The sequence below is a fragment of the Mobula hypostoma genome, chromosome 21, assembly GCF_963921235.1.
Source record: "Mobula hypostoma chromosome 21, sMobHyp1.1, whole genome shotgun sequence".
In the NCBI taxonomy this organism is placed as follows: Eukaryota; Metazoa; Chordata; class Chondrichthyes; order Myliobatiformes; family Myliobatidae; genus Mobula; species Mobula hypostoma.
Window position 1 is genome coordinate 18992788 of NC_086117.1, and position 23767 is coordinate 19016554.

General features: G+C 41.2%; 1 protein-coding gene across 1 annotated transcript in view; it reads right to left on the reverse strand.

The window, feature by feature from the left end:
• The window catches only part of LOC134359838 (kelch-like protein 20), a 42654-nt gene that overhangs the window by 13097 nt on the left and 5790 nt on the right, over window positions 1–23767 (reverse strand). Inside the window, exons 3-7 of the mRNA XM_063073564.1 lie at window positions 20881–21039; window positions 17210–17304; window positions 8166–8281; window positions 7094–7277; window positions 945–1088 (exon numbers count right to left, since the gene is read on the reverse strand). Of these exons, the coding sequence (XP_062929634.1) occupies window positions 945–1088; window positions 7094–7277; window positions 8166–8281; window positions 17210–17304; window positions 20881–21039 (698 nt within the window). The remainder of the gene's footprint in view (window positions 1–944; window positions 1089–7093; window positions 7278–8165; window positions 8282–17209; window positions 17305–20880; window positions 21040–23767) is intronic.

The window sequence follows — 23767 nt, forward strand, 5'->3', positions numbered from 1 at the left end:
CAAGGACTGTTCTGCTAAATTCATATCAATGTATATAAAAGCCTTTCCAAGGTGCACCATGGCTCATGATACTCCAGGTAGAGAAGGTGCTTTTTTCTACTGCTCACTGCATGGAGCAAGCTGTCTAACTGGATGAATCCTAATGTGCACTAAGCTAGAGCCTGATTTAGATAGTAGAAATCACTGAAACAAGACACTGCTCTGTGATACTGCAAACCAAAATGGCTCAGATATTGGATTGCCAGAGAAAGACTCAGTTCCAATTTCCTGTCATGAGTGACTCACTTTCAAACCAAAGAAACCACAAGAAAACTGAACCTTACCATCTTTCTCATGAGTGGGCAAACGGGCAATAACAGAAGTAAGGTTTCAGCCTTACAAGACTCACTGTTGTCCCAAGAAGCCAAAGGTGGTCATACACAAGCACATTTTGCCATCTCCTGAAGATACTACAACTAATTTAACATCATCATTTACACCTTCAGAGATTCAGCCACTGTTTGGAACTCAATAAGTGTAGTAACTAGGCCACTGGGAAAAAAAAGTGTTCCTGAATCCAACCGTCAGGTGACTATTTCTAACAGTAGTCTTTTCCAAATGCAGCATTGTCTAGAATCATCTTCAGCATATTACGAGGGTCCAGTGCAGGGCAGCTTGTTACCAACTTTGCATTTTAAGTCTCCTCTCACCAAATACTTTATTCAGTTTATGACATCAAAAGGAGCTTGGCGGGTGCGGCCGTTTATTCTCTCCCGTGAGGCAGAGCGCCATTTGTAATCAGTCCCCTCAGATCCTTCTCCCAGTTGTCCCAGTACGTGTAATTAAATCTACCCTGCTGAATGGGCAGAAATCCTCAATTAAGAAAGAGAATGGAATGGTTCATGTACCCTTTAGGCAGCACCAGGACTTTAGTCATTGAATAGGCAATCAGATGAAAACATTACCTTTCGACAATGTTAAGGCAGGACACTCCATCTTGTCCTCCAACAGCATATAGGTATCCTCCCAGCACGGCTACCCCAACACTGGTTCTACACGTGCTTGTTGGAGCTACATCACTACTCCACTGGTTTGTCTTGGGGTCATACCTTTGCAATACAGCCGAAATAATATCAAATTAGAAGAGACATGGTTTAGTAGGAGAACCCACAAATTCGAACACATAATTCTGAAAGCTTTCAAGATGTAATAAAAAGACACAGTTCTCACCTATTTTTCATTTACTTAGACAACACTATCATGTGTACTTTTTGTAGATCCAAAGACAAACAAAAACAAAAGGAACGTCACAGCAAATCAAGTAAATTGTCAGTTCATTACTGCAGCGCTTATCGTTAATTAATCATTCAGACAGTGAACTTGAGAAAGGCAACACAGTATGGATGAATCAAACAGGAGAAAAAAATGCAAATTTTACTCTTAAAGATAAAACAAATTCATTAGCATGAACTATTTAAATTTAAATATCATCTACAGCATAGAAGGATAAGGACTTTTATTAAAAATCTTAAGTTATGAAGGAATATCTGTGCTACAAGACATAAATTTGCACATCATATATTGAATTTTTTTTGTAAACCCCTTAGGTCTTGCTGAAAAAATTCCAACATTTGCCCCCATCTATGCCAGTTAAACTTTCATAATTAAATCTGTCAATTATCCATCTTCCTTTGAAAAAAATGTAGATATTACACAAACAAGCTAGACAGTATTTTAAAGACATACAAAAAATGATAGATGTGACTGGACAATGGACCTCTAGAGGTAGAGGTGAAGAAGGGAGAAAGCTGGATAAGAAAAAGCCTGGCAAAACATCCAGCTATTACTCTCCTTACCTATTTAGTTATTACACCAACAAAGTTAAATTTGCCTTCATTTTGTAAATAACCGAACAAATATTGGCCTTTTCTCCTTGGAGCAACAGAGGACGAGAGGTGACCTGATAGAGGTGTATAAGATGATGAGAGGCATTGATCGTGTGGATAGTCAGAGGCTTTTTCTCAGGGCTGAAATGGCTAACACGAGACGGCATAGTTTTAAGGTGCTTGGAAGTAGGTACAGAGGAGATTTCAGGGGTAAGTTTTTTTTCCCCCACAGAGAGTGGTGAGTGCGTGGAATAGGCTGCCGGTGACAGTGGTGGAGGCGGATACAACAGGGTCTTTTAAGAGACTCTTGGATAGGTACATGGAGCTTAGAAAAATGGGTAACCCTAGTAATTTCTAAGGTAGGGACATGTTCGGCACAGCATTGTGGGCCGAAGGGCCTGTACTGTGCTGTAGGTTTTCTTTGTTTCTAAATATTTATTTTCCGAACTGAATTTTTCTGAACCAGTCTGAATATAACTAATAATTAGATCTCCTTGAACATGCTACATGTATTCTAATCATTATAGGAAGACCCCAAATCATTTATGCTGCCTTTGGCTCAGTGTTACAGGAAAACCCCTCAGTAGCACTGCTCCAAGTGCCTTCTTTGCACAATACAGCCCAACAATCTGTAGCAACCTTGAGGATTGGAAGTGTGAAACCGGCCAAACTGACCACTGGAAACTTTGTGCTCAGGAAGGAAGCCTCAATGTTGCAAGGAACGCCGCCTTCAGACCGCAGCACTCCTCTTCCCACTCACAAAACCTGATTCTTTTCGCTTGCTCCTTGGCGGCTATTATGTGCTTTTTCATTAGCAGCAACGTTAACTTTGAAGTAAGTAGAAAATGCTTATGCACGGCACATGACGCAAGCACATTTCTGCCCAGACCATGTACAAATAACTATGTGAAATTTCTCATGCTTGCTACTGCTTGTCTGAACAACACACAAAGTCTCTGACGGACAAAGTCTTCTCAGTTAATCACTGAGAACTCCAGCTGTGCAACAGTCAGTGCAAGAGAATGAGCACTTCCCTCCAATGGAAGGAAGCTCAGCCACCACATTTCCTAGGATGGTGGTGAATATTGGAAGCTCAGGTTGAAGCATTTGATGTTGCAGTGTTTGCCGAGCTTGGCAATTAGCTTGCAGACGTTTCATCACCAGTCGAGGTGACATCCTCAGTGCACAGTTGTTGGTATTTCTCTCTGGGAGTGCTTGCGTTTATATAAGTCCCCCGTTTGCTAGCCTCCGTCCTGATTGGATACCACTTCAGTTGACTTCTGAACCCTATTGGCTCTTGTTTTTCTGGCTCTTAAGGGTTCGTAGATGGCTTCTATTTCAATATGATTGTTACAAGACACCACAACATCAAACTATATTTTCTGCATTATTGCTCTAAAGCAGGGGTCCTCACCCTGAGGTCCATAGACCCTTCAGTTAATGGTAGGGGTCCATAACATAAAAAAGGTTGGGAACTCCTGCTCTAAACTAATTACAAAGTTTACTTCACTTTCAATCCTTCCAGCCAGTGCACAGGTCTACGAACAGCCTTGTGCAATTAACCTTGATAAGTGTCTCATTTCTCATTACTTTCTCAACTAGTATGGAAGGGGACAATAGTTACTCTCAAGAGATTGACGGCACACTCACTTCCTTGCCAAGACGAGTGCAGCTCCAACCGAACCCAAGCTAGACACCATTCAAGATAAAGCATCCTGCTTAATTGATATCCTTCTTACTTCCTCCACTGCTTCACAACCACCACCCCCAACCCCCCCAGCGCATTCGACCCGACTTCGACTATGACACCACTTCCCAATCCTGCAACATCACCACCCACAGGTTTCCCCACAAATTATATATCGTTCGGATTTAGAAACAGAGGGTCTTTCATTCAACATGGCTCAAATTAAATCCCATGACTCCTCATCAAACAGCACTGAATAACTGCAATGGTTAGAGTTCACAATGACCATCAATACTGGCCCAGCTAATGAAATCCGCATTCCACAAATGGGCTGAAGAAGAAGAAATCTAATAGGCTGGAGACTGCACAGGCAGAATACGACATGCTGTTCCTCCAACCCAAGTCTGGCCTCATCACGGCAATAGAGGTCTGGGTAACCCCCAACCCACAACACGCAAGACACATGAGCATATTAAGCCATTCAGCCCATCAAGTCTGCTCCACCATTCCAGCATGACTGATCCCAGACTTCACTCAACCCCATAAACCTGCCTTCTTGCCATATCTCTTGATGCTCTGACCGATCAGGAAACTATCATCTTCTGCCTTAAATATACCCATGGACTTGGCCTCCACCGCAGTATGGCACAGTATTCCACAAATTCACTACCCTCTGGCTAAAAAAATTCCTCCTTACCTCCGTTCTGAAAGGTCACCCCACTATTTTGAGGCTGTGCTGTCTAGTTCTGGATATCCCCATCATAAGAAACATCCTTTCCATATCCACCCTATCTAGTCCTTTCAACATTCGGTAGATTTCAATCAGATCCCCCCCCCGGATTCTTCTAAATTCTGCCGAGTACAGGCCCAAAGCTGCTAACTGCTCCTCAAATGTTAACCCCTTCATTCACAGTATCATCCTCGTGAACCTCCTCTGGACTCTCTCCAATGACAACACATCCTTTCTGAGATATAGATAGATAGATATACTTTATTAATCCCGAGGGAAATTTGGTTTCGTTATAGCCGCATCAACCAAGAATAGAGTGTAAATGTAGCAATACAAAAACCCCCAACAATCAAACAACAAAATGCAAACTATACCAGATGGAAAATAAGTCCAGGACCAGTCTATTGGCTCAGGGTGTCTGACCCTCCACGGGAGGAGCTGCAAGTTCGATGGCCACAGGCAGGAACGACCTCCCGTGCCGCCAAGTGTTGTATCATGGTGGAATGTGGCCGAAGTCCAACAGTAAAAAGTTCAATATCCGGTCTGCAAACATGTTCTTCGATCGTAATATGCCCCGGATTGCACCATCCATTGTTAACCAGATCAGTAAGCACCCAACTTCTTTACGCTTACTGTTCTCTGTGCACTTCCAGCCAGCCGGAACGGTATTACCCACCAAACTCCTCTTCTCCAAAAGTCTCTGTTGTCTCGACCCAGTCCTTTTTCCTCGGCTTCGTGATCCCCCTCTGTGTGTTTTCCTCCGGATTTCAGCAGGGGTGTCCGCCGCTCTGTTCGCTAAACCGGCCGGTATTTGCTGGTCCGTGGAATACACAATGCGACCTTGCTTCTGTCCCGCGTGTCCGGATGTAACCAGTAACCATATGGGGCCCAAAACTGCGGCCTGACTAGTGTCTTATAGAGGTTTGGTATTATCTCCTTGCTTTTATATTCTATCCCCCTTGAAATAAATGCCAACATTGCATTTGCCTTCTTTACCACAGACTCAGCCTGTATATTAACCTTCTGGGAGTTTTGCATGAGGACTCCCTCTGCACATCTGATGTCTGAACCTTCTCCCCATTTAGATTATAGTCCACACTATTGTTCCTTTTACCAAAATGCATTATCGTACAATTTCTAACACTGAATTCCATCTGCCACTTTTTTGCCCATTCCTCCAATTTGTCCAAGTCCTGCTGCAATCGCATTGCTTCCTCAGCACTACCAACCCTTCCATCTGTCTTCATATCATCAGCAAACTTTGCCACAATGGCGTTAATTCCATTCCCCCCTCATTCTTACTTCATTCCCCCCCCCAACTTCACCAGCCATCCCTCAGCCTTCTTATTCTTGTGCCTGCCCCTTTGCTTTCCAGTCCTGATGAAGGATCTCAGCCTGAAACATCAACTGTTTATTCCCCTCCATAAATGCCGCCTGACTTGCTGAGTTTCTCCAGCATTTTGTGTGTGTGTGTTAGATAACTGCAGCAAACGTGAGCAAGTAAAATTAGAGATATAACATAACTTCATAAATGAATGATAATCCTTTTGCTTCTCTCATCTTTGAGAACTTTGTGCAACCTATGGTTTAACAGTGACAGCAGCAAATCATTTTTATGATGGAAACATTCAAGTTTCCAAAACATTACTTGACTATCCAACCTATTACGCCTATTGTGCTATTCAATTAGATTGTGCTAGATCCATAGATTTAAAAAAATGTCTCAGCAATTTGTTTTGAAAGAAATGCTTTATTGTTTATATAGAGTAGATGTCCAGGAATTCACACAGCTCTAATTTTGCAAACCAGGGAGAAGTAAATGCAGGGCTACAATAAAACAACATCTGTACATGTGGTCCAACTTCAACTTATGCAAGTTAATTTCTAATATTTAATGGTTTCTATATTGGTGATAGTTTACGTATCAATCTAGTATCAATTTTTTGTATAGTATTTATTGTATCAATTCTGAGCGTCATAGGAAGTCATTCCTGCCTGTGGCTATCAAACTTTACAACTCCTCCCTTGGAGGGTCAGACACCCTGAGCCAATAGGCTGGTCCTGGACTTATTTCCTGGTGTAATTTACATATTATTATTTAATTATTTATGGTTTTATATTGCTATATTTATACTCTGTTCTTGGTTGGTGCAACTGTAACGAAACCAAATTTCCCTCGGGATCAATAAAGTATGACTATGACTATGACTAGTACCCTTCTTTAAGGGCTCAGGACTGGTATGGAAGCAACAAGTACTTCCTCATTCAGAAATGTTCGATTGATTGAATCCAAGTTCCTAGAACTATCATGAGTAAAAAAAGTTCCTTCTAAATTCTCTATTGGATTTTTCGGTGACGATCTTGTGTTGATTGCCTCTAGTTAATAACTTCCCCATAAATCAAAACCTTTGGTTGTATCACTCTCTCATACAGAACGAAAGATTGAATTCATAATCCTAGTACCCTAAAGGTGCAGCAATTTTGCTGATTTCCACTTTAAGCACCCAATCTTTATTTGCAAGCCTACACAAAAAATACCTCCGGGATATAAACCTAATCTTCCAAGATTAGTTAAAAGATAGTAATTTGAAGCATGACACTACCCTCACCCCAATGATATTTGCCTGCTTTTCCCAGGCAGCAATAGCCAATTCACATCCCAAATGTTTCCCCAATAAAATCAACTACTAATACTGGATCCTGATCAGTATGACTCAGCCCCAACAAGACCATACAGTAATTAGATGTGCCGTCTGCTTTTTCATGAAGCAAAAATAGGCCATTGATGGAAAAAAATGTCTTTAAATTTACCTTTCTACACTATTGAGATAGGAAGACCCATCATGACCTCCAACTGCGTACAAAAGATCATCAAGAACTGCCACGCCAACACCGCACCTTCGCTTAGACATCGACGCCATCATCCGCCATTCATGTGCTTGAGGATCATAGCGTTCCACACTGGAGATTGCATCACCACTGCACCAACCACCAACTACATAAAAAAAGAGACAAAAAACGTTAAAAGATAGGATGAAAAAAATTCTTGTATCTAACACAGTTTTGCTCATCCATAATCTCACTTGCTAATGTTAGAGGCTCAGTGTTCACTGGCTTGAAGCTGTACCTAAAGCTCTGTCCATCCCAATCAAGCTGCTGTTAATAAGATGATGTTTCTAGGAAATAAGGAAGAAATAAGATACAGAAAGCGATTGAAAAGTTCGATAGGTCAAGCTGTGGACCCTTGACAGTTAATTTCCCGATGCTGGCCATAAGGAGTTTGTACATTCTCCCTGTGACTGTATGGGTTTCCTCCAGGTGCTGTGGTTTCCTCCCACAGTCCAAAGACGTACCAGTTGGTAGGATAATTGGTCAGCGTAAATTGTCCTGTGATTAGGCTAGGATTAAATTGGGGGTTGCTGGGTAACGTGGCTGGAAGAACCAGAACGGCCTGTTCCGCAATGTATCTCAATAAATAAAAATTATTTCTCTTTCCACTGATGTTGCCTGGCCTGCTGAGTTTTTTTTTAACATTTTCTAATTTAGGTTAGCTAGGGGTGCTGCTTTATTTAGCTTGATTAAGGGTTAAAATCTCTCCACTTAACAATCCAACATTAAACTGCGTGCTGAGAACAACTGCTAACTGAAAAGACAATTTTATATGTCTAGCTGCCAGCTTAATGATTTGCAGTATGTTTTAGTAAAGCAGGCAGATTTATAAGCCCTATAGCGACATACAGTAATTTTGGGAAAGACTAATAGTATGACGTTAGATTCATAATTAACAGAAAACACTGTTGAATCCGCAGAAATGTGAAGTATTTAGTAATAGGCTAATGATACAATAAACCACGGTTTAAATAAACTGCCATGTTCACCTTACCAGCAAAAAGCACCTCTCCACATCGAATAGGTTTTCGAGGTCGAGTTCGAGGGCCCTGCATTAGGGGTCTCTCCTGTGGCAGAAGTAGATAATTTTTTGCTTCATCCAAGAGATCTCTGAAGAACACATGGAGTTGGGCAGTACAAAATGAAAATGTGGTGTTGGAATAGAGAAAAAGATCATTATAATGCAAGCATTCATCTGTCAAGTGCATATAATGACACACAGCTGCAGCAAACAAAGAGAAAATATACAGATGCTAGAAATCAATGCAATGCACACAGAATGATGGAAGAATTCATGAAGGGTCTTAGCTCGAAATGTTGACTGTTTACCCTTTTCCATAGATGTTGCCTGGTCTGCTAAGTTGCTCCAGCGTTTTATATGTATTAAAAAAAGCTACATTGAGTGCAACTTGCACAGCATTGCCAACTCTAAACAAATATTATATAATTGCTTCTTAAAGGCAATTAATCTGAACTGCAATACTTTCCAAAGATATTGATTGTGACATTCTTGTGAATATTGAACTGTTTCAGAAGAATTTTATTCTTATCACAGAGATCAGTGAATGACAGAAGGGAAATTATCTAGTCCTATTAACTAGTATCTTATAAATTTGCCCATGAAAAATTGATTAGAATACCAAAAAAATGCTAATGGAATTCAGTGAGTACAAGGCATGTTTATTTGTCTTTACAAAAGGCTTATTTTTCCCCTATGAAAAATTACAACCAAATAATGGTTCTTTTAAAAAAAAGCAGCGTCAGGATTATATAAATAAAATTCAATGAACAAAAATCAATCACAACATGCATATAGATTCCACTTATGGCCCATCCAAAGCAAAATGTACATTTCACAATACTTAAAGTTTTAACTGGAATGGAGTACTAACCATTAAAAGAAAAAGCCCAGTTATATGCAAAGAATTTGAAAATGAAAACACACAGGGTAACATTAGGGATTTCGTTTATATAACAAATATTCTAATTGTAGGGACCTGGAGCTACAGTATATATCTAGCAATAGACTTCTACATGGTAACTTGTAGATTCTAACAAATCAGCATGGATTGAATATCTCAGACCGTTCTAGTAGAAAGCAACAAAGAGCAGCCAATGTTAAAAAGGTGCAAAAATCTAGAAAACACTTCAGCAACCAGCCTTATACAGCTATCAATAAAACTGTGTCATATAATCAGATGTTTTAAAACTTAAGTAAATTACTCTTATAAAAACTGTGTCCGAGAATAAGCCCCAACATCGATTTCACTTTGGATATTCCATTCAACTGGTCAAACATTAAAATGCTCTTGGTTCAAGAACACAAGAAAATAGAAGCAGGAGTAGGCCACCAGGCCTTTCAAGCCCATCCAACCATTCAATCATTTCATGGTTAATCTATGCTGGCCTCAGATCTTCTTCAGTGACATTTCTCCCATAATCTTCAACTCCTCAATCTTTAAAAAATTGATCCACTTCCCCTTTAAATATATCTAATGATATGGCTCCCAGTATCACCAGGGGCATAGAATTCCACCAATTCACTGGCTTCCGAGAGAAGACCTCAATGTTAAATACCAAGTCCTTATTTTCTAGCTACATCCTTTTGTTTGTGACTTCCTCCCTACTGAAAATATAAACATCTACCCTGCCAAGCTCAGGGTCTTAGAATACCCTTAGGATCTGAAATATTTTGAATAAGGTCACCTTAACTCCAAAGATTTCAGTCTCTGGAGTTGACATGTCTATCTTGATGGGACAGCAGTAAGTTGCTAGGAATTTATATAATTGCACATGTCTCCTCTATTTAAATAGAGAAAGTACGACAGTTACATTGCTAAATTACTTTCCACTTCCAAAAAGCTTCTGTGGTTGATCTCAGACTATCTGGCAAGAGGAAAGCATTATTAAAATACTTTGCCACTGAGAGTTGATATTCCATTAAGGGAAAGTATTTCATAAGAAACTCCACTTATTTAGTGCAGAAATTCAGCACCTTTTTTTACATCCCTGATCTGGACACATCCTGCCACTTTGCAACTGTATTTTCGAGCAAATGGGTTCACCTCAGCATGTTTGATGAAATAGTTTTCATTTCACTATATGTTTTGATGTACGTGTGATAAATAAATCTGAATAAAATTATCTATCATCCAACGTTAAATTCCAGCTAAACTGCTTTCCTAATACACAAATACTAAGACAAATGTAGGACTGGCAATTTACTACAAATAAGATTCTGGAAACAATTAACTTTCAGCTGGTAACATCAGCATTTTGTCATTAATAGTCAGTCCAAATCACCAAATAAAAGCAATAAAAATAAAATGTTTAAAATTTATGATTTCACTTAAAATTAGTGAGCATTGTTAAATAATGGAATACTCAATTTCCCTTAATGTTTAAAATTTATATCACATATTCTATAGACCTCTCTTTAAAAAATGCTCGGATGTATAAGACCTAGTGCAAGGAAAAAAAACTTGAAGTATCTGGAAAATATTACAATCCCGTAATCAGTTCAAGAATAATCATTAAAAATAATCAATTAAGTCTCAAGAGCTCTGTTGGTGATTATTGCATATGCAAAGCGTCAGGGCAGATTAAATATGTCTGCATCAAATATGAGGTCCAGAAGTCAAGGCCCAGGTCTATCAATCTCTGCAAGTCCACTGGGGAAGCTGGGGGCCAGCGTCTGCGAATCCACATGTCCACTGGAGCTGGAGGCCAAAGACGACCTGTCCTGGGGTTGGAGGACTGCGTGCGTGTATTGGTGGGTAGGACTTGTTTCACTACTTTTGTAGGACTAAAGTGCTACATTTTGGTAGGACTAATCAAAATAGGACATACATGGTAAATGGTAGGGCATTGAAGAATGCTGTAAAACAGAGGGATCTAGGAATAATGGTGCATAGTTCCCTGAAGGTGGAATCTCATGTGGATAGGGTGGTGAAGAAAGCTTTTGGTATGCTGGCCTTTATTAATCAGAGCACTGAGTATAGGAGTTGGGATGTAATGTTGAAATTGTATAGGGCATTGGTAAGGCCAAATATGGAGTATTGTGTACAGTTCTGGTCATCGAATTATAGGAAAAATGTCAATAAAATTGAGAGAGAACAGAGGAGGTTTACTAAAATGTTGCCAGGGTTTCATCTCCTAAGTTACAGAGAAAAGTTGAACAAGTTAGGTCTTTATTCTTTGGAGCGTAGAAGGCTGAGGGGGGACTTGATAGAGGTGTTTAAAATTATGAGAGGGATTGATAGAGTTGACGTGGATAGGCTTTTTCCATTGAGAGTGGGTAAGATTCAAACAAGAGGACATGAGTTGAGAGTTAAAGGGCAAAAGTTTAGGGATAGCATGAGGGGGAACTTCTTTACTCAGAGAGTGGTAGCTGTGTGGAACGAGCTTCCAGCAGAAGTGGTTGAGGCAGGTTCGATGTTGTCGTTTAAAGTTAAATTGGATAGATATATGGACAGGAAAGGAATGGAGGGTTATGGGCCGAGTGCAGGTCAGTGGGACTAGGTGAGAGTAAGAGTTTGGCACGGACTAGAAGAGCCGAGATGGCCTGTTTCCGTGCTGTAATTGTTACATGGTTTATATGTTATATACTTTTTTAAAAATGGTATGCTCTGTTTTGCTGTGTTCTTTGTGGTTATGCTGAACACCGTGGGCGTGCTTTGTCGGTGCCAGAATGTTTGGCAACACTTGCGGGCTGCCCCCAACACATCTTTGGGTGGGTGCGTTGGTTGTTCGTGGAAACAGTGCATTTCACTGTATGTTTTGATGTACACATGACAAATAAATCTGAATCTGAATCTGGGGGTGGGAATGAATAACAAAACTAAGCATTTTTCAGCACTGATTGTTTTGATCTCCACTTTCATGTAGTCCTTGTAATTTTGTAGTTAAGTCAGTGCAATGAGCTTGTTGGTCATATAATCGAAACAGAAAATGCTGGAAACATACAGAAAGCATCTCTGCAAAGTGTTAGTATTCTTCAAGAACATACAAACAAGATACAGTAGGTAACAATATACCCAATGGGGAAATTCAGGGGAAAAAATTCATTTTCCAGATAATTGTCAGAATTAGAGCTTAATATCATAAATAATATGATATGTGGAATCGATATGGGTAGAGCTGCGTAACACTAAGGGGCAGAAGACGCTGGTGGGAGTTGTGTACAGGCCACCTAACAGTAGTAGTGAGGTCGGAGATGGTATTAAACAGGAAATTAGAAATGTGTGCAATAAAGGAACAGCAGTTATAATGGGTGACTTCAATCTACATGTAGACTGGGTGAACCAAATTGGTAAAGGTGCTGAGGAAGAGGATTTCTTGGAATGTAAGCGGGATGGTTTTTTGAACCAACATGTCGAGGAACCGACTAGAGAGCAGGCTATTCTGGACTGGGTTTTGAGCAATGAGGAAGGGTTAATTAGCGATCTTGTCGTGAGAGGCCCCTTGGGTAAGAGTGACCATAATATGGTGGAATTCTTCATTAACATGGAGAGTGACGTAGTTAATTCAGAAACAAAGGTTCTGAACTTAAAGAGGGGTAACTTTGAAGGTATGAGACATGAATTAGCTAAGATAGACTGGCAAATGACACTTCAAGGATTGACGGTGGATATGCAATGGCAGGCATTTAAAGGTTGCATGGATGAACTACAACAATTGTTCATCCCAGTTTGGCAAAAGAATAAATCAAGGAAGGTAGTGCACCCGTGGCTGACAAGAGAAATTAGGGATAGTATCAATTCCAAAGAAGTAGCATACAAATTAGCCAGAGAAAGTGGCTCACCTGAGGACTGGGAGAAATTCAGAGTTCAGCAGAGGAGGACAAAGGGCTTAATTAGGAAGGGGAAAAAAGATTATGAGAGAAAACTGGCAGAGGACATAAAAACGGACTGTAAAAGCTTTTATAGATATGTAAAAAGGAAAAGACTGATAAAGACAAATGTAGGTCCCCTGCAAACAGAAACAGGTGAATTGATTATGGGGAGCAAGGACATGGCAGACCAATTGAATAATTACTTTGGTTCTGTCTTCACTAAGGAGGACATAAATAATCTTCCAGAAATAGTAAGGGACAGAGGGTCCAGTGAGATGGAGGAACTGAGCGAAATACATGTTAGTAGGGAAGTGGTGTTAGGTAAGTTGAAGGGATTGAAGGCAGATAAATCCCCAGGGCCAGATGGTCTGCATCCCAGAGTGCTTAAGGAAGTGGCCCAAGAAATAGTGGATGCATTAGTGATAATTTTTCAAAACTCGTTAGATTCTGGACTAGTTCCTGAGGATTGGAGGGTGGCTAATGTAACCCCACTTTTTAAAAAAGGAGGGAGAGAGAAACCGGGGAATTATAGGCCGGTTAGCCTAACGTCGGTGGTGGGGAAACTGCTGGAGTCAGTTATCAAGGATGTGATAACAGCACATTTGGAAAGCGGTGAAATGATCGGACAAAGTCAGCATGGATTTGTGAAAGGAAAATCATGTCTGACGAATCTCATAGAATTTTTTGAGGATGTAACTAGTAGAGTGGATAGGGGAGAACCAGTGGATGTGGTATATTTGGATTTTCAAAAGGCTTTTGACAAGGTCCCACACAGGAGATTAGTGTGCAAACTTAAAGCACATGGTATTGGGGGTAAGGTATTGGTGTGGGTGGAGAATTGGTTAGCAGACAGGAAGCAAAGAGTGGGAATAAACGGGACCTTTTCAGAATGGCAGGCGGTGACTAGTGGGGTACCGCAAGGCTCAGTGCTGGGACCCCAGTTGTTTACAATATATATTAATGACTTGGATGAGGGAATTAAATGCAGCATCTCCAAGTTTGCGGATGACACGAAGCTGGGTGGCAGTGTTAGCAGTGAGGAGGATGCTAAGAGGATGCAGGGTGACTTGGATAGGTTGGGTGAGTGGGCAAACTCATGGCAGATGCAATTTAATGTGGATAAATGTGAAGTTATCCACTTTGGTGGCAAAAATAGGAAAACAGATTATTATCTGAATGGTGGCCGATTAGGAAAAGGGGAGGTGCAACGAGACCTGGGTGTCATTATACACCAGTCATTGAAAGTGGGCATGCAGGTACAGCAGGCGGTGAAAAAGGCGAACGGTATGCTGGCATTTATAGCGAGAGGATTCGAGTACAGGAGCAGGGAGGTACTACTGCAGTTGTACAAGGCCTTGGTGAGACCACACCTGGAGTATTGTGTGCAGTTTTGGTCCCCTAATCTGAGGAAAGACATCCTTGCCATAGAGGGAGTACAAAGAAGGTTCACCAGATTGATTCCTGGGATGGCAGGTCTTTCATATGAAGAAAGACTGGATGAACTGGGCTTGTACTCGTTGGAATTTAGAAGATTGAGGGGGGATCTGATTGAAACGTATAAGATCCTAAAGGGATTGGACAGGCTAGATGCGGGAAGATTGTTCCCGATGTTGGGGAGGTCTAGAACGAGGGGTCACAGTTTGAGGATAGAGGGGAAGCCTTTTAGGACCGAGGTTAGGAAAAACTTCTTCACACAGAGAGTGGTGAATCTGTGGAATTCTCTGCCACAGCAAACTGTTGAGGCCAGTTCATTAGCTATGTTTAAAAGGAAGTTAGATATGGCCCTTGTGGCTACAGGGGTCACGGGGTATGGAGGGAAGGCTGGGTTCTGAGTTGGATGATCAGCCATGATCATAATAAATGGCGGTGCAGGCTCGAAGGGCCGAATGGCCTACTCCTGCACCTATTTTCTATGTTTCTATGTTTCTATGTTTCTAATTCTTGTGATCGATGCAAGTACATTGAAGGCGAAGGCTGGTGACACAAGTGTGAGAAGGGCATGCCTGAATGTTTTTTTTGTGTTGTGCCAAGAATACGCACTTTAAAGAGTTGGAATCCCCTTGCAGCCTTTTACTGCAGTCTTCCTGGAAGTGTTAAATAAATGAGCAAGTGACAACAAAAAAACTGCACTACATTTTAACAAAGTGTGCTAAAACACTGCCCAAGCCAATTCACTTTATGGCCAATCAATAATAGGGGAGAATCTTTAAATGATTACTTTGCTAATTCCAGCTGAAGGCCAGTGATTAATTCACTATTAAAACTCTGTATGTTAAGAGTTGTTGCAAATTGGATTTCCATAGCTTTGTCCACTTCCACTACAACACACATTGTGTGAGATCCCAAAAGTGATTGCCCCTCTTTAGCTAGTTCATAAAATTTCAATAACTGGTCTTAACATTATAATTTGATCAATGTTCTGTACTCTTGCAACTGACTTGAGGGAAAAATTGCATGATAGCTTGAAAATCATTACTGCACATTTGAAATACTACAACAATGTTTTACTTCCACCCTTTTTAGATAGTTCAATTCAGATATCAGACATAATATCAATTCACAAAAGCTCTCCTCCCAAAACTGCACAAATTTTTGTTTAAATAATTGTAAATGATGGTGTGGAGTCAAACGCCACTAGACAGTTCTTTGGCAAAGCTCAAACAGACTAAAACTAAAATAAGTACTGAAAAAAAAAATCACTGTAATTGATACGAACATGTAAAGACTTTGCTCAAATGGAGTTCCAAATCACTTGAAACTACAAAATGACATAGATGTTAAAATGAATAACAGATCAACAGTAAGTACAAGATGCTGGAGGAACTCAGTAGGTCAGACAGCATCTATTGAAAAGAGTAAACAGTCGATATTTCAGGCCGAGACCCTTCATCAGGTCTGGGGAAAAAGGTGAGGTCAGAGTTATAAGGTGAGGGAGAGGGGAGGAAGAAATACAAGGTAGTAGGTGATAGGTGAAACCGGGAGGGGGGGAGGGTGAAGTAGAGAGCTGGGAAGTTGATTGGTGAAACAGATACAGGGCCGGAGAAGGGGGAATCTGATTGGAGAGGACAGAAAGCTTCAGAAGAAAGGGAAGGGGAGGAGCACCAGGGGGAGGCGATAGGCAGAAAAGGAGATAAGATGAGAGAGGGAAATGGGAATGGGGAATGGGGAATGGGGAAGGGGGGGAATTAACGGAAGTTCAAGAAATCGATGTTCATGCCATCAGGTTGGAGGCTACCCAGATGGAATATAAGGTGTTGCTCTTCCAAACTGAGTGTGGCCTCATCACAGCAGTAGAGGAGGCCATAGACTGACATGTCGGAATGAGAATGGGTGGCCACCAGGAGATCCCATTTTCCTCTGGTGGACGGAGCGTAGGTGCTCAGCGAAGCGGTCTCCCAATCTACGTCGGGTATCATCGATTTACAGGAGGTACCAGATACAGTAGATGACCCCAACAGATTCACCAGTGAAGTGTCACCTCACCTGGAAGAACTGTTTGGGGTCCTGGATGGTAATGAGGGAGGAGGTGTACGGACAGGTGTAGCACTTATCCTTGCAAGCAAAACAAGTGGAGGAGCAACACCTTATATTCCGCCTGGGTAGCCTTCAACCTGATGGCATGAACACTGATATCTTGAACTTCCAGTAATTGGCCTCCCGCCTCCTTCACTATTCCCCATTCCCATTTCCCTCTCTCAACTTATCTCCTAACCTGCCCATCACCTTTGGTGCTCCTTCCCTTCTCTTCCTTCTGTGGCCTTCTGTCCTCTCCTATCCCCTTCTCCAGCCTTTTCTCTCTTTCACCAGTCGACCCCAGCTCTCTACTTCACCCCTCTCCCTCTCCCGGTTTCACCGATCACCTGCCACCTTGTACTTCTTCCTCCCCTCCCCCCCACCTTCCTACTCAGAATTCTCATCTTTGTTTCCAGTCCTGATGAAGGGTCTTGGCCTGAAACGTCAACTGTTTATTCATTTCAATAGATGCTGCCTGGCCTGCTGAGCTCCTCCAGCATTTTGTGTGCATTGCCTAGATTTCCAGCATCCGCAGGTTTTCTCTTGTTTGTAGATACAATGAACAATTATCTAGCTTCCAGTGATCAGCCATTTTAAACAGCAATGTTGTGGCTTCATAAGTACTGATTGATTTTTTAAAATATAGAAACTCTTCCGTATAGCACGCTAGCTCAGTGTACAATGGATATTACCTGCACATTTCATCACTTTTGATCAAAGAGTCTGTTCCAACTGTGCCAACCAAGAATTTAGGACTCAGCAATGGCAGTCGAACATGTTGCAAGACCTAGGGTGGGGGAGAGAATGGGAAGAAGAAAAGAGCACAAAACTTCACTGCAACATATATTATTCAGAGGTATACCCTACAAAAGGCACTTTGACACTTCTACTCTAAACAAAGACTGCTCACTATAGTCAAAAGACTGCCAGCATTAACTAATGGAAAGTTCTTAAAGATTAAAGATAAAGATTAGCTGTATTTGTCACAGGTACATTGAAACATACAGTGAGATGTGTTGTTTGAGTCAAATTAGATCGGCAAGGATTGTGCGGGACAGGCCACAAGTGTCACTATGCTTCCGTCACGAACCTACAATTTACTAACCCTAATCAGTAGATGTTTGGAATGTGGGAGGAAATCAGAGCACCCAGAGGAAACACTCGTGGTCAAAGGGAGACCATACAAACGCATTACAGAGAGCAATGGGAATTGAACCCTGATCAAGTTTACAGCTAGCCGTGTAATACCATTATGCCAACTGCTACACGACCATGCTGCCTATTCTCCCATTTTCCATCTCCTCCCTCAAGTTACTGTAACTTCAATCACACAATTCAAAAGCAATCCCAAAGTCACGCCAAACCCAGCATCTAAGCTGGCAGTTATTGTATCAATACCACCATTCCAATTCCCACTGTCTTTTATTAATAAGCCCATTCAAAGTCAAGCTGCACAGAGTTGGAGGTGATGGTGGCATTGACTTTGCCTCAATTTATCTAATGGTTAGTTTTAATTTTCCAGGCAATTGCTGGTTGCAAATAGCCACGGAAAATGGTTCGGATTTTAGTTAAAAAATGCTACAGTAGAAGTTATTGGGGTTACTTTGCACCTTGTGCCAACTACCACCAAGTAAGAACCTGACCTGTCAACAGAGAACCCAACAATACAATTGACACTTACCAGTCCCCTGATATTTTTTGTTTAAATTATGGGACAGCTGCCAACAATCAGCTAAATCCTTACTCTCAAAGATGCTACATAGTAGTTATGACAGTCTATGGAGATGACTCAGAATAACCCAAAGCAAAAGAAAGTCAAGGTCATGTGAATTATTGGTTAGCCTCAACTTCAAAGTATGGGTTGTTCTTTGAAAAATGACCTTAATTATGAGAGTTCCCTGCTACTATAAATAAGATCACTTTTCAGACGGCACAGTAGCAAAGTTGTCAGCACTACGCTTCACAGTACAGGTGACACAGGTTCAATTCCCTCCTCTACCAGTAAGGAGTCTGTACGTTCTCCCCAAGAAAGCACGGGTTTCCTCCAGGTGCTCCGGTTTCCACCCACAGTCCAAAGACCTACCGATTGGTAGCTTAGTTAGTCATTGTAAATTGTCCTGTGATTAGGCTAGGATTAAATCAGGGGATTGCTGGGCAAAGGGCTGGAAAGGGCTTTTCTGTGCTGTGTCTCAACAATAATAAAAATAGTGATAATGTTTGGATAGTATTATGATGAAATAGTACAAATTAGTGTGAGGTTGTAGAAGTTACTATTGTAGTACCACTTGTGACTTGCAACTCCAAAATCGTTCTCATGGAATACAAAATATACTGTAGATGGATTAACATAGAGCCTTTCATGGCCTCATTCCATTTCAATTTACAATTTACAATGGAAAAATTTCAGAGGATATTCACCTTGTTAAAGTAGGAAACACGACAGCCAATTGGCACATGGCAGGCTGCAGAAGTAACTGTTCAGGTGGGCATTTCATGACATTCTAAAAAAAGTGTATGCCAAAGTTCCAGCTGCTACACCCAAAAACCTTAATACCCACAAACACATTTTCAAATTAGAGGATGCTGTTCACTTCTTAAGAGCTTTCCTCCTACTCAGTGTGCTGCTACATTTGAGATGATTAAATTTGCATTAAAATTAAAGCAGCTTGAAGCCCGCCGCTGCATGATGAACTAAGGGTGGTCCTCCACATTATTACAGAGCAGAATTGAGAGCAGCTTCAAAATTTACAAACATGTGCCAAGTAAAGCAGAATTTGACATTCATTCTCCTTTACAGGATGTGCAGCTCTGCTATCTTCTTTAGCATTATCAAGGAAAGTTATTGGCCACGGAAATGGCAATTTATTCTCATCATAAAATACTTTAGAAGTGTTATTTGGTGCAGGGTGTGAAAGTGAAATTTTAACAGTGTATTAACCTGAAGACTCTGGCTCTAAAATTATTTTGCTTCATGACATCACTATCATCAAACACTAGCAGCTGCCTTGACTCAATAATGATACCGGGCAATATTGGTAAATATCACCAGACTGGTAGATTCTCGTGGCAGGTTTCATCAAGATCAGTGGCCATGATAGTTACTCAATCTCAACAGCACAAACCTGAAAGCAGATACATCCCAAACAGGACTAGAATTAACATTTTTAACAGGAAAAGTGTGACTTTTTTTTATATTTTGTGATCTGATCTGACTGAAATTAGCATTTTGGAACAAATTTCAGGTGTGTTTTTTTAAGTCCAGACATGCAATTATTGAGAAACAAATTCATTATAAATATCCATTACAAACAATAAAGTCAACGCTCATAACATCAACTAACCAATGTGTTATATGTGCCTCAGATGTGCCTACTGTTTTGGGTCAAGTCCTACTCCAAAGGTTTCAGGTAAAATATCTAAGCTAACACTCTAGTGAAGCAAGGAGTACTCTACTTTGTCAACCATTGAGCACATCTACGTGAAATGTTGTTGCAGGAAAGCAGCATCCATCATCGGAGATCTCCACCACCCAGGTCATGCTCTCTTCTCACTGTTGCCATCAGGTAGATGGTACAAGAGCCTCAGGACTCACACCATGAGGTTCAAGAACGGTTTCTACCCCTCAACCATCAGGCTCTTCAATAAAAGGGGATAACTACACTCACTTGCCCCATCATTGAGATGTTTCCACAACCAATGATCTCACTTTAAGGACTCTTTATCTCATTACCTCATGTTCTTGTTATTTATTTATATTTGCATTTCCACAGTTTGTTGTCTTCTGCACTCTGGTTGATCTTTCATTGATCCTGCTATAGTTACTAATCAATAGATTTGCTGAGTATATCCACAAGAAAATGAATCTCAAGGTCATATATGGTGACATATATGTACTTTGATAATAAAATTTACTTAGAACTTTAAACTTTGAGTACTCTATATCAAATGAAATGGCCCACTCTGTTCTCACAAGCAAAATTAAAAATTCCAAAGACCTCAACCAGAAGAAGAGCACTGCAGTTACATCCAGGGTCCTGGACAACATTTATCCCTCAGTCAAAATCACACAACATTCAGTGATTATTACACTGCTGTCTGATGATTGGCTGCCAGTTACACTGCTGTCTGTTGATTGGCTGCCAGTTACACTGCCGTCTGTTGATTGGCTGCCAGTTACACTGCCACCTGTTGATTGGCTGCCAGTTAACTGCCATCTGTTGTTTGGCTGCCTGTTATCCCATTAGTTCTTCGGATGAGAAAAACTCTGGAGCATCCCAAGAATATGGAAAGCTGAGATGAATTCAAATCAACATGCAGAGAGAGCATGAAAATCTACTTATCCACTCAATCACTTCCTTCATACCTGAGCAAGGTGTCCCCTCCTCTCTTGAATGTTATATTTGACCCAGGATACAACAGCACTGTACACCTGTTCCTCACTTCGCACATTCAACTCATCACTGGAAATAATGTCAATCATCTGGTTTGCTGGCAGAAGCATAAACTCCTCACTCTCCATTACCTGTGTAAAAAGGATTCACAAAAAGCAAAAGCTTCAATTTGGTATTAAAAACAGTTATAATTGAATAAGAATATATCAATGGATGCACTTTGTCAATAGATAAGGGCGTCTTCTGTGAAGTGAGCATATCCACTGTCCCTGTAAACACAAAATAATCTGCAGATGCTGAGGTCAAAGCAACACTCACAACACGCTGGAGGAACTCAGCAGGTCAGGCAGCATCCGTGGAAAAGATCGGTCCACGTTTCGGGCCAGAACCTGGTCCTGACCCCGAAACGTCGACCAATCTTTTCGAGGGATGCTGCCTGACCTGCTGAGTTCCTCCAGCGTGTTGTGAATGTTCCACTGTCCCTGTATGTCACATGTAAACAAGAATAGCTTCATTCCATAAAGTTACAAAACTTTATTGAAAATATACAAAGCCTGCATTTTACTAAAAAGTTTTACTATAAAAAAGTTTTACAATCAAAAACATATGGTTTCATAATAACAGGATTATCACACCATGTACACATTTCCCTTTGTAGGAGCTTAAAAGAGAACGTTCCAGTTAGACTAGAATCTACTCAAGGGGTGTTACAAGAAAGGGGGACAACAACAAACAGACGTAGATGGACAGCCAGGGCTTGAGCATCAGAATTGTGCACGGCTTCCTTTCAAACAGAAGCCAAGTAGACTACCATTCGAATGCACTTGAAATGTATACCAGCAGCTCATACGTATCCACCATGACACAAAAGAGCAAACAGCGATTATAGCTGTCTAGACTTACCAACTTTCGTTATATACTCTTTGGGAAGCTGAAATGACCCTGTAATACATTACAGTGCTCTTTTATAGCCAAATGTATCTGCACCTTGTATGCTTTATAAAATCTGATTTGTTATTTGTGATGAAGTGCCAGTAAGGCATCACAAAATGCCAAATACATTCAGTGGTCACTTCACTAGGTACACCTGCTTGTTAATGCAAATATCTAATATCTTTGGAGTTTAGAAGAATGAGGGGGGACCTCATAGAAACATTTCGAATGTTGAAAGGCATGGACAGAGTGGATGTGGCAAAGTTGTTTCCCATGATGGGGGAGTCTAGTACGAGAGGGCATGACTTAAGGATTGAAGGGCGCCCATTCAGAACAGAGATGCAAAGAAATGTTTTTAGCCAGAGGGTGGTGAATCTATGGAATTTGTTGCCATGGGCGGCAGTGGAGGCCAAGTCATTGGGTGTATTTAAGGCAGAGATTGATAGGTATCTGAGTAGCCAGGGCATCAAAGGTTATGGTGAGAAGGTGGGGGAGTGGGACTAAATGGGAGAATGGATCAGCTCTTGATAAAATGGTGAAGCAGACTCGATGGGCCAAATAGCCAACTTCTGCTCCTTTGTCTTACGGTCTAATCAGAGAATAATGTAGTTGCAACTCGATGTATAAAAGCATGCAAACATAGTCAAGAGGTTCAGCTGTTGTTCAGGCCAAACGTGAGAATAGGGAAGAGATGTGATCTAAGTGACTTCGAGCATGGAATGATTGTTGATGCCAGACAGGGTGGCTGATCTCCTGGGATTTTCATACACAAGTCTCTAGAGTTTACAGCGAATGATGCCAAAAACAAATAAAAATCCAGTGAGCAGCAGTTCAGTGGGTGAAAACACCTTGTTAATGAGAGAGATCAGAGGAGATGGCCAGAGCGGTTCAAGATGACAGGAAGGCAAATAACGACACATTACAACAGTGCTTTGCAGAAGAGCATCTTCGAACCTTGAAGCTGATGGGCTACGACAGTAAAAGACCATGAACTTACACACATTAGCCGCAGGAGGTGCCTAATAAAATGGCTACTGAAAGTATAACCCAAATATCCAAAGAATTAATTCATTCCATATGGGCATAATACTTAAGTGAGAATATACAAAGAAATCAAAATTTCTAATGCTGAAATAAACAAGAGTCAATCAACGTCATAAAATCTGGAGCCCTTTACCTGACCCTGAAACTGGATCGTTGACTTCCTCATCAGGAGACCACAGTCAGCGTGGATCAGAAATAACATCTCCTCCTCACTGACAATCAACACTGGCACACCTTAAAGATGTGTGCTTAGCCCACTGCTTTACTCTCTCTACACCCATGACCGTGTGGCTAGGCACAGCTCAAATGCCATCTATAAATTTGAAGATGAGACAACTATTGTTGGCAGAATTTCAGATGGTGACAAGGAGGCGTACAGGAGTGAGACAGATCAGCTGGTTGAGTAGAGTCACAATGGCAACCTTGTGCTCAACGTCAGTAAGACCAGGGAACTGACTGTGGACTTCAGGAAGAGAATTCAAGGGAACACTCTCCAGTCCTCATCAAGGTTCAGCAGTGGAAAGAGTGAACAGTTTCAAGTTTCTGGGTGTCAACATCTCTGAAGCTCTATCCTGGGCCCAACATATTGATGCAATTACAAAGGAGGTACAACAGCGGCTGTATTTCATTTCTATAGACGTTCCCGTGGAGAGCATTCTAACTGGTTGCATCAGTGTCTGGTATGGAGGGGCCTCGGCAATGGATCTGGAAAAGCTGCAGAATGATGTCAAATGAGTCAGCACCCTGATGGGCACTAACCTCCCCAGCATTGAGAACATCCTTAAACGGCGATACCCCAAAAAGGCTGCACCCATCATTAAGGGCTCCCATCACCCAAGGCTTGCCCTCTTCTCATTGCTAACACCAAGGGGGGGTGAGAGA